General features: G+C 40.5%; 1 protein-coding gene across 1 annotated transcript in view; it reads left to right on the top strand.

Moving 5' to 3' along the window:
- LOC122119862 (vomeronasal type-2 receptor 116-like) overlaps positions 1-17,410 on the top strand; it is a 38,998-nt gene extending 21,588 nt beyond the window's left edge. Inside the window, exons 5-8 of the mRNA XM_042693929.1 lie at positions 4,613-4,840; positions 5,758-5,881; positions 6,759-7,658; positions 17,121-17,410. Coding sequence (XP_042549863.1) covers positions 4,613-4,840; positions 5,758-5,881; positions 6,759-7,658; positions 17,121-17,410 — 1,542 coding nt within the window. The remainder of the gene's footprint in view (positions 1-4,612; positions 4,841-5,757; positions 5,882-6,758; positions 7,659-17,120) is intronic.
- Positions 17,411-17,892: the final 482 nt, after the last annotated feature.

The following is a 17,892-nucleotide window of genomic DNA, read 5'->3' as shown; positions in this document are numbered from 1 at the left end:
AATGTGGCGGTGGGATGTCCTATTCTGGTCTGGTCTATTTGGGGTTCTAAAGGCTTCTTGTATCTGGACAGGCCTATCTTTTTGCATGTTTGGGAAGTTCTCTGCTAGGATTCTGTTAAACAAATTTCCTACACCATTAACTTCTGTTTCTAGGTGCTCCTCTACACCCATTATCCTTAGATTAGGCCTTCTGATGGTGTCTTCCAGGTGTTGGATAGATCTGTCATATTTCTTGGACTTGTCTTGGATGGTTGTATGTTCTTTCTCTATAATATCTAGGCTGTCTTCAATCCCTGAGATTCGATCTTCTGCATGGTCTAACCTGCTGTCAAGACTCTCTACTTTGTTTTTTATCTCTTTTCCTTCTAGTTGGTCAGCTTTGATGGCTTCAAGTTCTTTGTTGAAGCTCTGTTTTAGGTCTTGTATGAATTTCTTTACTTCCTTAATTTGGTGTTCAGTGTTTGTCCTCAAATCACTTAGTTGATTGGTTATGGTTTCTTTGGGCTCCCATTCCTTCTGTTGGGTTCCATTCAGCATTACCTTTGTGGTCTCCCTGACTTCCTTCAGCTCTTTGTTAATGGATTCCATGAATGCCTTTAGTGATCTTTGTGTGTTCTCTACCTGGTCTCTCAATTCCTGTATTACTCTTTGATTAGCTTCCTCCCGTTCGTGGGATTCCTGCAGATCTCTTTGAGTGTTCTCAGCCTGCTCACGCCATTCCTCCCTTTCTCTTTGAGTATTCTCAAGTTGTTCACGCAAATCCTGTATCAGTTTTTGAGTAGCTTCCTCACGCTTATGATATTCCTGTATAAACTTCTGGGATGCCTCCTCTCTCTCCCTGTCACGCTCATACAGAGTCCTTTGTACATTGTCAAACTTTTCATTTATCATGTTTGCCAGCAGTGTTTGTAGAGCTGTTTGGGAACTCTCCTCTGGATTATTCATTATCTGTTCTAACCCCTCATTATCAAGATTGGGAATTGAGATACCCGAATTTGCCATTTTTCTTGTGTTTTTCCGGCTTACTCTGCCCATTTGAGATGAAGATAGCACCAGTTTTGTGCTAGAACACTATCTTAAGGCAACCATCAACCAAAGTTTGCATTTGTACAGTCAATAGTCTACAGATACAATCTAGTTCAACAGATACATCTATTCGACATCAAACAACTATATGTTAAAGGACTTCGAACCACAGAGAAGAATTTGGAAAACCAGAAATTATTAGGGTTAGGGAGAGATGTGGGTAAAAAATAGGAATAGATTGGTGTGGGGAGGCACAGGGAGAGTTAACTATGTCCTAATCACAGTGCAGGAAATAGGTTGGGTAGGATGCAAGTAGAGAGAGAGAGAAAAAGAAGAAAGGGAAAGGGGAATGAAAAGAGACCAGAAAAAAAAATAGAAACGTAAAAATTAATGTTATTTTAGAGATTAAAAGACCATCTATTTATAGAGGAATATGAATATGTTGAGAGAAAGGGAGGGACATAGAGGAGATGTGAAAAACTTTAAAAAAAATGCTTAAAATATTATATAGGTATAAAGAGGTAGTACTGCTATTAATGAATTTAAGTCTCAGAGGTTTTGAATTGAGTAATAAGTTTGTGGATTAAGTGTGTACACAATGGGGGGTAGGGTCTACTGGTTAACTACGGGTTTATCTGAGGATGTGCAGGACAAGAGTTAAGTCACATAAAGAAGAACAAAGAGGAAAAGATGGAAAGGATAGGAAAGTGAGAAGAAAAGATCAGAAGTTCAGTAGAGCTAGACAAAAAACAAAAAAATAATTAAGAATGAAAGAAAAAGAGAAAGAAGACAAGAAAAGAAAGGAAAACACACATTCACGTATTCCTAAAATAAAAATTATAAGAGGAGAAAAGAAAAAAAAAAGTTAATGGAAAACAATTATTTTTTCAGAAGAGTCAAAAATTAAAGATTAATAAAAGTTTTAGAAAAGCAAAAAAAAATTTTTTATATATATAAGGTAACAAAAAACGAAAAAAAAAAAAAAAAGAAAAGAAGAAGAAGAAAAAAAAAAGTCTTTGTTTTTTTTTTGGGGGGGGGAGGGGTGGGAAGAGTCCTGTATCTCCCTTTTGTCTGTAACCAGAGTGTGGTTGGAGTCTCTGGTCAGCTTGAGGTCCTGTGGCTTGATTGGTTTCTTAAGTCAGTTTGTTGGAACAGGCAGAAAAATGCTCTGCTTTACCCAAGATTTTGAGATTCCCCCTCCCAGGTTAGTTTACTGGGAGGGTGATCTGCTTTGAGAATCACAAAAGAGGGGGATGCAGTGATGAGGCTAGGTTCTGGGTAGAGTTGAGGCCTTTCAACAAACAGTAGCTTTTCCCTGGGGCTATTTTGTGAAAAAAACTCACAGCACCCAGCCTGGAGCCATTCTCAGGGTTTCTGTTTTTCAATTGATTGTGGTGGCTGCTAGAGGGAGGGGCAGCCTCTGGCTCTGGTTACCCAGTGAGGAGAGCCACTCCAATGGCTGGCGCCTGAGCTGGGTGACTTTTCCCTGGATGGAACTGAGTCTGTGAGGTCACTTCGCCGTTAAGTTCTTGTGACCTGCTAAATGACTCGTTTTATTCCAAGGCCTGAGCTGGAGCTAGCCACTCCTCCGAGCTTTGTTGGTATCCAAGATGGAGATCACCGGTGCTGGGTGGGGGAAGGGGTGGCCTTCCCTCCTCTGCTCCCTGGGAAGGAGTGAGGAAGTGGGGCTTCTACTCACGCCGAGTCTTGGATCCTGGGTCGTCTCTGGTCTGCAAAGTGCAGGATGAAGTTGTCCGCTCCTTGTCGGTTCTTGCTGGTGTTGAGTAGAATCCGCTCGCCCGCTGCGTCTGGCTCCTTCGTCCCGGACTCTCTGTGTGAGCGCTCAGGTATGGCCGCAGCTGCGGTCGCCGCTGCGACCCTGCCGCCGCAGCAGCAGCTGCTGGCAGACGCTCAGATGTCTCTGCTTGGCTTCCCCTCTCTTGACTAAGTCTCTGTCCTGTGATGGCACACTTGGTGTGATTCTCTGGCTTGGGACTGTTCACTGGAACTCTGAAACTGTTTTCTATGCAAGAGCTTGTTCAGATTCCAGCTTCTCCTCCGCCATCTGCCCGGAACTCGCATGAATGTTTTATCTGGGTCCCTTTGACTTAGGCTAGCACTCTATCACTTGAGCCATACCAGTACATCTCTTTTTTTCTGAGTAGTTTATTGGAGACAAGTCTCACGGACTTTCAGCCCATTCTGGATTTTAGCGGCAATACTCAAATCTCAGCCTCCTGAATAGCTGAGTGTAGAGGTGTGAACCACCTGGCTTATGAAATCATTTAGTTACAGATAACTTCAATATGCTCATAGCAAATGTTGTGAAAACTGTAAATGCAGTTTTCCCTTATGAGTTTTTCAATAATAACAAAGGAAGACCTACTGAACAGAATTTTTCATATATTTCATAAATCATCAAGTTTCATTCAACTTTGGTATTAAAAATTTAGCAAGCTCAAAGTATAGAACTTCATAAAAATAGTGCTTATGCTAAGCTATACCTACACAATGGAAAAATTGTCTCATTCATAACTACTTACATCACATTGGTTTATTTTTTAATACAATTTTATTGTAAAAATACTGTACAGAAGGGTTACAGTTACATGAGCAAGGTAATGAGTACATTTCTTATCAAGCACTGTTACCTCCTCCTTTGTTTTTCCCCTACCACCCCTTCCTTTCCACCTCCACAACTGCTCTCCCCCACCCCGAAGTTGTAAAGTTCATTTTCAACATAATGTCTTGTGCATCTCATTGTTACAATGGGTCAATCTGTATCCTTATTTAAGCATTTTGTTTTTTGCCTTCCTCACCCAAAATTAGATAAGTGTAGTTTAAACGAGATGCAGGGCACCAACATCAAATACAGTGAAAACAGGGGTTATACCGTGGAGGAGGAACATACAAAGAAACAAAAAATTCACACGTTACATTACAAATGCATTAGAAAAAATAGCAAGAAATAAAAATCACTTGTGTCCCTATCTTAGGGTTCATTTTGCTTAACATCATCTTATCTGGTCATATGTACATAGCTTTTGACCTTTTCTGTAATTGCACATAAGGGAAACCATGGGACCTATGTTTCTTTTAGCCTGGCTTACTTTACTTAATATAATTTTTTCCAAGGCTTTCCATTTCTTAACAAATGGGGCAATGTCATTCTTTCTGATAAAAGCATAGAATTCCAGTGTGTGTGTGTGTGTGTGTGTGTGTGTGTGTGTGTGTGTTCACATTTTCTTGATCCATTCATATACTGAGGGGCATCTAAGTTTGTTCCATACCTTAGCTATGGTAAATAATGCTGCAATAAACATATTTGTGTGCTGGTAGCTTTAGTGTGGTTCACCTTGGTTTCTCTTTGGGATTAAAGATCATCTATTCCTTTTATAAGTGACCAGAATTCAAAAAGATTATTTTTATTCCTCCATAGGTTTTATTCTGTGATATTTCATTAGGTATCTCTCCTATTCTTCAATTCAGAATCAGGGATTAAAGGCAATCAGGAACTTTTCTTAGTTCAGGTTTTCTGTCTTAACTGTGGGATATACTTCACCATAAGATGATGTATCTATTTTAGCTGCACCCTTTTCTGAAAAACATCCAATTTTACAATCCTGTGGGAGAACAAGTGATTTTGGATGAGAAAAGGAAATTGGAGCCAGAGTATGACATTCTGAACATTTGGAATTTTCCAGAAGGTCTTCAATTTACAGTGAAAGTAGGAAAGTTTTCTCCATATGCTCTCCATGATAATCAACTGTCCTTATCAGAAGATATGGTAGAGTGGACCATAGGAACTGCAGAGGTGGGTTGGATCTAATCATAATGATTTTAAGGACAAATACATAAGCAAATGTCATCCTTTAAATTTATACCTGACTGAGTGCCAGCCACTTTCCTCTATATTCCTAGCTACTTGGATAGCTGTGATTTGAATATCATGGTTTAAAATCAGCCCAAGCAGGAAAGTTTATGAGACTGTTACTGCCAATTAACCACCAAAAATCTGGAAGTAGAGCTGTGACTCAAGTAGTGGAGTTATAACCTTGAGCAAAAAAACTCAAGGCCACTGTCTAGATCTTGAGTTCAAACCCCAGGATCAGCAGCAAAAAATTAAATGTTTCTAAATATTGATTTAGAATATTGTCATAAAATATAAATTATATCTTTTTGGTAGGTTCCCTACACTGTGATAAAATACCTGAGGAATCACTTTATGTAATGGAACATTTTAGTTTGTTCCCTTCTGTGAATGCTACTTAGGCAGCTTTTGTGAGAGGAAACTTTGAAGGTGTCTGTGATAAGATTTATTCTTCAGGGCCACCGAAACTTAGGCCTGGGGTTCACATAACCTTATAAGAGCTAGGTCCTCCTCCTTGCTTTGCCACATGTCACAGATGAGTAGGAGACAAAATATAATGACATGAATTCTCAAAAGCTCCATGGCACTGCCTATTAGGACTTTTTCTTCACCATTATTTTCTAACTTTTAAAGAGTCCATACTGTTCAATAGTTCAACAAGCTAGAAATTCAGGTGGAACATAAAAGTCTTTTAGAATAATGGGATATAGAATTATAACCAAATTCAATTAATTGACTGGACTGGACTTAGTTGCATAGAAACATTATGCTTAATAATCTGATTCTTTAAAACAATGGATTTTTGAAGAACTAGTTAAGAAAGTTTGAAGAGTTACTGATATATACCTGATTTTCCTCAGACTCCTCACTCTGTCTGCAGTGAGAATTGTTGTCCTGGATTCAGGAAATCTCATCAAGAAGGAAAAGCTGACTGTTGTTTTGATTGTACCCTTTGCCCAGAGAATGAGATTGCTAATGAGACAGGTAAGTCTGTAACTTACTAAGAAATTGTTCATCTCTCCTCCGTTTTCTTCAATTTAATGAAGTCAATGCAAAAGTTGTACATCATTTTACTTCTCTCTGTTAATAATTTCATTTTCACAAGTGGTAGTATTGCTAGTTGATATATGATAGGTCATGAGCTTGAGTTACAAATTTTAATGGTATTTTCTAGTCTACTGCAGGCCAAGTTATTTCATTAATCTCTCTTATCACCTAGGGTTAATACAACTATAAACTCTAATATGAAAGTAAACACAGTCATCTTAAAATTTACATTTTGTTCACACAGAACACATGGATGTTGCAAATATATTTCCCTCTGCCCAGAACTGCTCATATCACAAAGCAAGTATTAGAAAGGTGGATTCATTTTAAGAAGTGAGCATGAATATGTGCCCAGGAGTGGTTACTCTGTTCCTACTACTTCACAGAAGAGTTAGAGAGAAAAGTAGAATGAGATGAATCAAGGATGTGCCACAGGATAAAATTAATATTTTACAGAGACATGTAGGAAAATGTAAGACATATTATTTACAATTTTCAATTGGATTGCAGAACAGGGTATAGTTCTGTTAATAAACATTAGAAAAAAGGTGTAGGAAGTCACTGGTACATTAGAATGCCTCAAATGTCACATTATCAACAGATGTGATCATCACTGAAAGAAAAAAAGTTGAATACAAAAGCCAAAATAAAAAAGATGCAAATGAGAGGAAGTTATGGTTTAGAAAATAAATAAAAGTAGGTTTATGATACTTAATGTTAGAATTATATCCAAATGAACAATACCCTAATTTCTTTGAAGAAAGGGGCTTCACAACAAGAACTAATGATAATGGCAGCTTAAACTTCTTAACAGATATGGAACAGTGTGTGAAGTGTCCAGATCATCAGTATGCCAACACCCAGAGAGACCACTGCCTCCTGAGAGCTGAAAGTTTCCTGGCCTTTGGAGATCCCTTAGGCATGGCTCTGGCCTGCATGGCTCTCTGTTTCTCTATGCTCACTGCTGCTGTTCTTGGGATATTTGTGAAACACCAAGATACTGCCATTGTCAAGGCCAATAACAGGGCTCTCAGCTACATCTTGCTCATTTCCCTCATCTTCTGCTTCCTCTGTTCCTTGCTCTTTCTTGGACGTCCCAACACAGTCACCTGCATCCTGCAACAGATCACATTTGGGGTTGCATTCACTGTGTCTGTTTCTACTGTTTTGGCCAAAACAGTGACTGTGGTCCTGGCCTTCAAGGCCACTTCCCCAGGGAGAAAGATGAGGTGGCTGCTGGTATCAGGGGCTCCAAACCTCATCATTCCCATCTGCACCCTGATCCAGGTGACCCTCTGTGGACTCTGGTTGGGGACCTATCCTCCCTTTGTGGACACAGATGCGCAGTCTGAACATGGCCACATCATTATCCTGTGCAACAAGGGCTCCCTCACTGCCTTCTACTGTGTCCTGGGATACCTGGGCTCCCTGGCCCTGGCCAGTTTCACTGTGGCTTTTCTGGCCAGGAATCTGCCTGACACCTTCAATGAAGCCAAGTTTCTGACCTTCAGCATGCTGGTGTTCTGCTGTGTGTGGGTCACCTTCCTGCCTGTCTACCACAGTGCCAAGGGGAAGGTCATGGTGGCAGTGGAGGTCTTCTCCATTTTGGCATCTGGTGCAGGACTCCTAAGCTGCATTTTTGCCCCAAGGTGCTACAATATCTTGTTAATGCTCAACAGAGATTCTCTACATGGCTTCAGGGATAAAAGACTATGTAGTAGAAGAAATTAATTTTCTCATGTTTAAACTCATATGCTTGATTAGTATATATGTCTGGTATAAATCTACAGTAATTTCTCATTGTTATACTACTTTGTATTGTGAAATTATTATTTCAATGAATAAGGGTCTTTTGCTCATTTTTCTACTAGTAGCAGCCGAAAAGTGGTGGTGCTCACTTTTTAAATTCAACTGTTCCTGGTATAGTTTGGTTCCTCCTATTTAATCTGCATTTAATATTATCCCCTCTTCTCAGTTTATGTTCACTCTTGTCTTTCTGAATCATTTTTCTAAATTTTCAAGTATATTAACTTCTTTGTGACACTCTACCATGTTGCATAGTCCTTTAATGAATTTCGTTAGTATTTTTTTCTTTACAAAGTTTCATCTTTTAACATGATCGGTAGAGGTTGTTTAGTTCAGTACTTGTAAATTTCTACTCACATATTTTCCTTTTACAATAATCCCGAGTCTCTTTCGTGGGACCATTCTCTATATATCTATCTTTCTCTTTTTCTCTTTGTCTATCTCTATATCCTTCTAACTCTTCTTCTTCCCTCTCACTCTGCTTTCCTCAGAAATGACTTGTATAAGCTACTAAACTACTCTTCAATTTAAAATTACAATGTAGAAGAACCTTTTGGGTTTTGTCTTAAAATTAATGTCTGTAATGCTTCATAGTTTGCTCCACATGGCAATTATTGTTGTTTAATAACCCTTTATTAATTTGGTAAATAGAAATTTCTGCATTAAATATACATAAGATTATTTCTTATAATGGTATCACTTCTTACACTCTATTGACACATGAACATTTTTGTCATATTCGAAAACTCTGAATTTGATAAGGAAAGCATTAGTTATTGTTTCAATTAGGTTGACTTAGTGGGTTCTGTACTATTTTTTTTACCAAATCATATATTTAAGACATATGAACACAATCACATTCGTTTTTTGTCTCTTCTAATTCTTATTACATGTTTCTTCTGATATTAAGTAAATTTATACATGATTGAACTCTAGGCCTAGACTGTCCTTACCATTTTCACTCAAGGTTACCTTGAACCCCAGCTTCATTTCTAGCTTTTTCACCTTTAATTGGAAATAAGAGTCTCATGGATTTTCCTGATCAGGATGACTTTAACTCTCTTCTCACATTTATATTTCTGACAAAGAAATGACTATGTAAGTGACTATTAATTTCTGTTAATTAAATTTTTAGTTGACAATAAAACAATATATTAACAAAAATGTTTTGTGCATGCTCTCTTCTTAAGGGCATGGTGTTTAACAATTGAAAAATATATGTGTGTTTTATTTCCAACTCCTCAGCATGGTGATCAAGATATGATCAAAATACTTACCAGTTTCTATTGAGTTTTCATATAGACGTTACAATTCCATTATTAGAGTTAAGTCTATATTATTTTTCTATATTTCTATTGTAAAAATACTGTACAGAGGGGTTACAGTTACTTGAGTAAGGTAATAAGAACATTTCCTATCGAGCATTGTTGCCTCCTTCTTTGTTTTTCCCCTACCATCCTTTCTTTCCCCACCTCCCCAACTACTCCCCCCCACACCCTGCTGAAGTTGTAAAGTTTGTTTTCAACATAGTGTTCTGTACATCAAATTGTTACAATGGGTCAACCTGTATCCCTATTTAACATTTTTTTTGTTTTTTTTCTTTCCTCTTTTACTATAAAAATGCTGTACAGGAGGGGTTACAGTAACATGAGTAAGGTAATGAGCACATTTCATAGTGAGCTTTATTACCTCCTCCTTTATTTTCTCCCTACCATCACTTCCCTCCCCACAACCCCAACTCGTCCCACCCAACCTTCCACCCCAATATTGTAATGTTCATTTTCAATATAGGGTCCTGTACATCTCGTCATCACAATGGGTCAGCCTGCATCCCCAATTAAGCATTCTGCAATATCCATTCCCCTCCCCAAATTAGAAAAATGTGTATAAAGGTGCAGAACACCGGTATCAAGTCCAGTGAAAACAGGGGTTATACCATGGGGGAAGAACATACAATACAAACAAAAGAATCACATAGTGCATTGTAAGTACATTAAAAACACTAGCAAGCAAGAAAGAAAAATAAATTAAAAAAACCTCTTGTGTCCCAGTCTTGGGGTACACTTTGCTTAGCATTATCTCATGTGCTCATATGTACATAGCCTTTGACATTCTCTGCTTGTCCTAGACATGTACTAGTCACTGCAAACAAGGGAAAACATGGGACCTATGTTTCTTTGCGCCTGGCTTACTTCAGTTAATACAATTTTTTCCAAGTCTTTCCATTTCCTAACGAAAGAGGCAGTCATCTTTTTCTGACGGAGGCATAGAATTCCATTATTTTTATATATATATATATATATATATATATATATATATATAAAACATTTTCTTGATCCATGCATTTACTGAGAGGTATCTGGGTTGGTTTCATATCTTAGCTATGGTAAATAATGCTGCTATTAACATGGTTGTGCTGGTAGCTTTGATATAACCTTGTTTGTGATCAATTGGTTAAATTCCCCAAAGTGAGATTGCTAGGTCAGAAAAGAGCTCTATGTGGAGTCTTTTGAGGAAACTCCATACTGCTTTCCAGAGCGTTTGAACAAGTTTACACTCCCACCAACAATGCAGTAGCGTTCCCTTTGACCACATCCCTTCCAGCATCATGACAGTGCTCTTACAGGTATCCCCCACTATGTTTCTTGGACCAAAAGAAGATCTAGGGGCACAGCCACACTTTACCTCAAGAGATCCATGCCAATCAAACTCTAAACTCCTAAACACTTTTGCTACTACAAGAGGTCTATCCTAGCAGGCAAATAAGGAAAGAGGAAAGAGAGACAGTGATTGGGACCCCTGCAGAGCAGCTTCACCAGGAGGCTCCTGCTGCCCCCCCCCCCCCCTGCTCTGGGACTGTCTGCAGACTTTAAGCAGAGGAGCACCCAAAAACTGAAGAAAGCGCTCAACACTAGACCCACAGAAAGTTAGGAGGGAATCTGCAAGCGAATCCCCCAGCTCAACCCACCTCCTCCCCTGGGGCGGCTATGAGAAAGGAGTGAACTCAGCAATACTGCCATTACAATCGCCAGAAATTCGCACTACTGGGTAAGTCCCCAAACTCAGCCCAAGACTGTAGTGCTGACAGGATTCCCTTGGGCCCCAGCCAACCCCACACAAGGTTCCCAGGAAACCATAGCCACAACCAATCCATTGCTCTAAGCTCTTTTGGCCAACTCTCCTGAAGACTTGGCACTCTGCTGGGACCTGCTCCCTCCCTGCTGCCACCCTGGCTCTCACAGCCTCAGCACCACCAAGATTCTATAGGCATCTCCACAGAAACACCTAGCAGCTGCAGGCAGACAGCCCCAAGGCTGCCCTGGCTGCCGGCTGGCCACCTCCCTCTACCTCTGCTGCAAACCAGCATGTACTCCTGCAGCCCACATCAGCCTGCTGCACCAACCTCCACCTGGGACCTCAGCACCAGGACTCCCCATGCCACCACAGAGGAGACCCTTCAGCATCAGCAGAGCCACCCCCCCATCTGTACCTGCCAACGCCCAGACCTTCTGACTGAGAACCTGCCAACTCCATACTACCCTCCAGAGCACAGGCTCTGTGGTCCAGCACAGCACCAACTACAGACCTCATGAGTAACCCAACTGAGTCCACTCCCTGGGTGGCAATCCCTGTGGGATCCCAAAGCTCTCTGATCCAAGCCCCCTTCCAAAAGGGAGGGATCATACCAGAACAGAACAGGGACCTAAGCTCTGTTCCTAAGGCTCTTGTGACTACCTGGGAAAGCTGGGTACAGAGCTCCAGGCCTATGTTAACAGTCTACAAACCTGAAACCCCCAAAACTCCCTCTCACCAGGCCTGAGAGTGGGACTATGGATAGCAGGCACCCTCCCCCATCAAAAGCATTTTGTTTTTTCCCTTTTCCTCCCCAAATTAGAAATATGCAAGATGCAGGGCACCAGAATCAAATACGGTGAAAACAGGTGTTATACCATGGGGGAGGAACATACCAAAGAAACAAAAAAACCACATAGTGCATTAGAAATATGTTAAAAAAAACAATAGCAAGAAAGGAAAAACCATTTGTGTCTCTATCTTGGGGTTCATTTCACTTATCATCACCTTATATGGTCATAGCAATCCCACTTTTGGGGATATACGTAAATGATCACAAACAAGGGTACACTAAATCTACCAGCACAACTATGTTTATCGCAGCATTATTTACCATAGCTGAGATATGGAACCAACCCAGATGCCCCTCAGTAGATGAATGGATCAAGAAAATGTGACACATATATACACACATATATATGTATGTACACATACACACACACACAATGGAATTCTATGCCTCTATAAGAAAAAATGACATCGTCCCATTTGTTAGGAAATGGAAAGACTTGGAAAAATTATATTAAGTGAAGTAAGCCAGACCCAAAGAAACATAGGTCCCATGGTTTTCCTTATTTGCAATAACTAGTATATGTCTAGGACAAGCAGAAAAGGTGTAAAGCTATGTACATATGTCCACATAAGATGATGTTAAGCAAATTGAGTCTATATTATTGTGTAGAATACTGAATCCTCATAGTGTGAAATGAAATGGTTGGAAGAATATTTGATTTTAGTGCTTTTGCCTAATATTTTGAACCCTGCTCATTTCTTATTAGTTGGGATTTCGGTAAAGATGCATCATGCTCTCTGTCTTCTTAAATGAAGGAATAAAGAGAATGTATACATGGATGGATTAAAGTGCTCAAGCAAGAGTGTATGGATGGCAGGACTGGAGAAATCTAATGGCACATAAAAAAAGAAGCTTATAGAGTATAAAAAGGACAGAAACATGAAGAATGGAACAAGGAAAATGTAGCAATATGAAGTTACTTTTCTTTTGTGTTACAATAAAACTTTATTCATGAAAAGTAGGCTGGATTTGGCTCCTAAATTATGTTTTGCCTATCTTGGTGTTGTGTGTGTGTCTGTGTGTGTGTGTGTGTGTGTGTGTGTGTGTGTGTGAGTGTGTGTGTGTGTGGTATTGAGAATCAAATGCCATATGAAAAAAATTATCTAATTTTTGTTGCTTTCAACAGCTTAGATATATTCTATTAAGACATTAGGGATTTCACATGCATGAATGAAAATAAAACACTGTAGGGCACTAAGATAATTTAAATTTTTAAAGGAAATAAATAAACAGTAATGGATATGAGCACATTAGATCAAAAGACTTCATGTGCCCATATCATATAGAAATCCATTTTACCATATACACTAGAAAATTTAAAGTAATACACAAACTAAATTTAAAGGTCAGTCTACTTAGAGTTGATAAAATAACTTTTTTTTGTCTGTTTGGCCCAATTGAATTTTTACTCCATTAAGATAAACTAAACTAAACAAACACACAATTGATGTCATATTAACTTCAAATGATGGTTTTACAAAAAGTAAATAAAACTAGGATCCAAAATCTAATAAAAGACATAATAGATTTCTATGATGAAAAGTAAAGCTTTGAAGTAAGAAAGTGGATAAGAACCAGAAAATGGGAAGCATTCCTGTGTGTATAGACTGGCATAATTAAAACTATGGATGTAACAATGTTCCGAAAAGTATACCATAGATTCAATGCTATTTCCCTGAAATTACTGGAAATTTTTTCAGGAATAGAAAAAAAATAATCCTAAACCAAAAACCAATGACAAACACCTATAATCCTAGTTGAGAATATGAAGATGCTTGACGTATTTCAGCTGGGACAAAGTGTATATAAGATCTCTTACCTGGGTGGGGTAGCAGACATCTGTCATCCCAGCTCTGTAAGAATCGGAGATGGAGGGAATCAGAGTTCCAGTGGAGTACTGTACAGATGTTGGTGTCAACAGTGGTGAGCGCCTGGAATCACAGCTATGATGGGAATGTACAAAAGGATTGATGTCCTGGCCTATGTTTATGCCCGATGACATGTTGGTGTCATTTGGCACACAGAAGACAAGAGTCTTGGTCTGGTTTATTTTCTACGGTATCCACTAGTCATGGTGGCGGGGGGACTTGTTATGGCCCTCGTCTTGGATTGGCATCTATTTCCAGAGGGACCAGGAGCAGCATTCCAGTACCCAGACCTCATTTGAGATCTGAGGTGAAGGCACTGGTTCCCATTATGATTTAAAGGGAGATTGTCCCCACACAACTGGATTGAGACAGATGTGGGTCTCCAATGGGACCAGCTCCCACAGGCTGGTGCAGGAGATTATCTTCATTCATATATTTGGCCCGCATCTTCCTTGTTCCAGGTTTGTTTCTATTTCCCATGGAGTGAGGGACTCCAGCCACTGGACTGGCATACATACTTTCAAATGTTGACTTTATGAAAAAAAATACCTAGGATACAAATTCTAATGAAAGACCTGTAAAAGACTCCTATACTGAAAGGTAAAGCTTTGATGTAAGAAATTTGAAAAACTCCCCCTTGGTGTAATCCCTGTTTTCACAGTATTTGATGTTGGTATAATTTGTGGAGGAGAAGGGAAAAAACAAATTGTTTAAATAGGGATACAAGTGGATACATTGCAACAAAGAGATGTACAAGTCCTTATGTGAAAAAACGAACTTTACAACTTTGGGTGGGGGTGTTGGGAGGGCAGGGATGGTAAGGAGGAGGCAACAATGCTTGATAAGAAATGTACTCATTACCTTGCTCATGTAATTGTAACCCCTCTGTATGGTATTTTTACAATAAAAAACTTATTAATAAAAAACATACTTCACTTAATATAAATTTTTCCAAGTCTTTCCATTTCCTAACAAATGGGGCAATGTCATTCTTTCTGATGGAGGCATAGAATTCCATTGTGTTTATATACCACATTTTCTTGGTCCATTCATCTACTGAGGGGCATCTGGAACGATATTTTCACAATAAAAAATTAAAAAATAATAATGAAGAAAATACAGGAAAATAAAGAAATTGGAAAACCAGAAAATGGAAAGAATTCCTGTGTCCACAAACTGGAAGAATTAAAATTCTGAATGTGGCTATGTTCCTAAAAGACATTATAGATTCAATGTTTTTCCCCTGAAAATTTCTGGGCATTTTTTTTTCTGGAACAGAAAGGGAAATCTTTGTCTGAATCTAGGTGGGGCAAAAATTTTTTGGTGGACAAGAAATGTACTCATTACCTTACGTGTGTAACTGAAACCCCTCCGTATATCACCTTCACAATTAAAAAAAAGTTTATGGGATTTCTTGCTGTGTGGATAGCAGATGTCTGTCCTCCCAGCTCTGTAAGGGGTGGAGCTTGAGAGAATCAGAGCTCCAGTGCAGTCCTGTACAGATGTTAATGTCAATAGTAGTGCACTCCTGTAATCATTCCTATGATGGGAATGTGCAAAAGGATGGAATTCTGTCATATATTTAAGCCCAGTGGCTTGTTCACGGTTTGTAGCACACAGTAGACCAGTGTCTTGGCCCAGTTTGTGTCTCGGATAGGCAAATTCCTGCTAGTCATACTGGGAAGGGGAGGAGGGAGATGGCAACTCATTATGGCCCTAGTCATGGATTCATATTATTTCCAGAGGTGCCAGTAGCAGCGTTCCAGCACTCAGATCTCATTTGAGACGTAGGAGGGAAGGCACTGGTTTTGACTTTGCTTTCACAGGAAATTGTTCCCACACAAGGTCCTGGATTGAGACAGATGTGGGTCTTGTAGGGTGCGGGCTCCCACATTCTGGTTCAGGAAATTGTTTTCACTTGTATCCTAGGCTGACATCTTCCTGACCCCGGGTTGGTTTCTACTTCCTTCGGAGAGTGGGTGTGAGGCATCGGACTGGCAGGCTCTTGGCCCTGGGCTGGCTGGCTTGCACCTGGTTGGTAGTAAGTGCTTGGCCCCGCCCTGGCCTAAGCCTGGCAAGTGGCGCGTGCATAGCCCTGGGCTAACTCATGCTGGTGCACTAGCACGTGCTTGGCCCCCAGGCTGGCAAGCTCTTCTCAGACTGGTGGGTTATCTGGCTGGCCTGAAGTAAGGTCTGAGGGAGTCTAAATTCAGACCTCAGGGGTGACCGTGAGCTTTGGAAGGGGCATGCTCCCAACAGGTGAGAGGGAGATTCTCTCCGCTGTCTTTTTAGCAAATCAGGTTTCCACAGGCAGCCAGGATTACATAAGGTGTTTGGTCTTATTTCTGAACCAGTATTAGTACCAGTGGTCTCTTGCTGGAATCAGACAAATGAGAGGGATGAAGATGGTTTCTGGCCTCTTTATCCTCTTCGAGTATGGTGTCCTGGGAGGGAAAGGTCTGGGCCTAGCACTCTGGGTCATTAGCAGTGCAGGCCTCCCATGTGACTGGTCTTCAGATGGGTATTCACAGTGCTGCATGATGGTACTGGGCTGACCAGCTGCACTATGAAAGTATCCTGCCCCTGGATGCTGGACCCTCATCTATTTGATCTGTGCCCTTGGGTGTGCTGGTCAAATTCCTAGCACCATGAACGTTTTCTGCATCTGGATACTGTGGTCTCACCTTAACCTGTGTCGCTGTGTGTGCTGGTTGGGGTCCTGACATTTTGAAAGTTTTCTGCATCTGGTTGCTGTGATTTCACATTGTTGATCCTTGCTGCTCTGGACACAGGTTGATCTACCTATGAGAAAAATCTTAATTTGTACTGCAATTTTAGGCTTAGTCCGCATTTAATACTACCCTTTTTAATTAATATATTACCCCTTTTCTTGTGTCTTTTCTAATTGCTTTCCTAAATATGTAAACTAAAGTTCTGCCCTTCTATCATTATATTGCTTAGTTCTCTAAGATATTTCCTGCTTATCAACGTTCTAAATTTTAAAGTGCTCATGGAGTATGTTTGGTTCAAGAGTCTATTCATATATTTGCATTCTACAATATTCTTGAGTCTATTTGGTTCAATCTCTCCCTATCTCCAAATTGCCTTTAAAAATCTAGGAATGTGTGGAGAGCTGCGGGAGCCGACCAAAGATGGCGCGGCTGCTTGTCGTGGCCACGACCACAGATGGCGCTGGCTTCCGCCTTCTGCCTTCCCGATGGCGAGTGCTCTCTGTGAAAAACAACTCCTTATATGGCTATGGCTTGGCTACTGGCTTGCTTCCGTGTTTGCGACCCTATTGTATATGCCATGTGGCACCTCGGGATTGGCCATCCAGGAGGCTTATAACCGGAGTGCGGATGCGGGGAGGGAGAGAAGCTAACAATCAAGGTTCCTAAATAAACTGCTTTGAGAAGAATCCCGGGTCATGTCTTCCTTGCTGGTTGAGGTGGTTGTGACAGGAATGGAAGGAGTTCCAGAAGATGGTGGAAAATTAACAGGGGACCAACAGAACTCTCTCTGAAGAGCAGAATTTTAGAGTCTGGTTGGTTACATGATGTAAGCTGCAATTACACAGGGATTAATACAAAAGAAGAAAATTATAAGCAGCCTGCATACCAAGACAGATTTAAGCACCTGCCGGTGTCATCAGCGGCAAAGATGGTGGCTGGGGGAGCCATGACATACTGTGATGGCAGCAGAGACAGCATGCACTTGGACTTTCCACTTTACCTTCACCATGAACTCAAAGACCAAGAAAGGAAATCCACAACCCAGCTGGCCACAGACACATGCAGAAAGAACTCACCACATTGTGGATGGTCTGAAACACCACAAGAAAATGTGACCACCCCACCAAGAACATAATCCCTTCCTTCCAAAGAACAACACCTGGAAGGAAATTCTTCCCCCTACCAGAGAAGAATGTCATCTTTAATAGTGGCATGGAGTCTACCAGAGCAACTGAACAGTAACACTTGCTGGAGAAACAGTGACATTTTTCAAAATGGCAAATGACTCTGGTGTCCTTGCATCTCTCCTCTCTAGCAGAAAAAAATCTGACTCCAGGGGAAGGGGGGCAGCTCCACTCAGGGGGTGGCAGGGTCAGGGAGAGAAGGCCACACATCTCTCCAGAACATAAAAACGAGCTCAGCATCCAGGAATATTGCAGCCCAACCTGCAGCTAGCCAGGCATCTTGGAATTATAAACAAAAATTCTCACTAAAAAAAAAACTGGACAGGTCATAAAATTTGAGGACAGTTTCAGGCTGGGCCAAAAGGAAGGTCTTAGGATCTTGCCCCTCTCAGGATCTAGAACCTCTCAGGTTCTACCCCCTCTGTCTAAATGA

The sequence above is a fragment of the Dipodomys spectabilis genome, unplaced genomic scaffold (assembly GCF_019054845.1).
Source record: "Dipodomys spectabilis isolate Male_0828 unplaced genomic scaffold, ASM1905484v1 ptg000173l, whole genome shotgun sequence".
Classification (NCBI taxonomy): Eukaryota; Metazoa; Chordata; class Mammalia; order Rodentia; family Heteromyidae; genus Dipodomys; species Dipodomys spectabilis.
The sequence above is the reverse complement of the archived record's forward strand: the minus strand, read 5'-3'. Positions and strand labels throughout refer to the sequence as shown.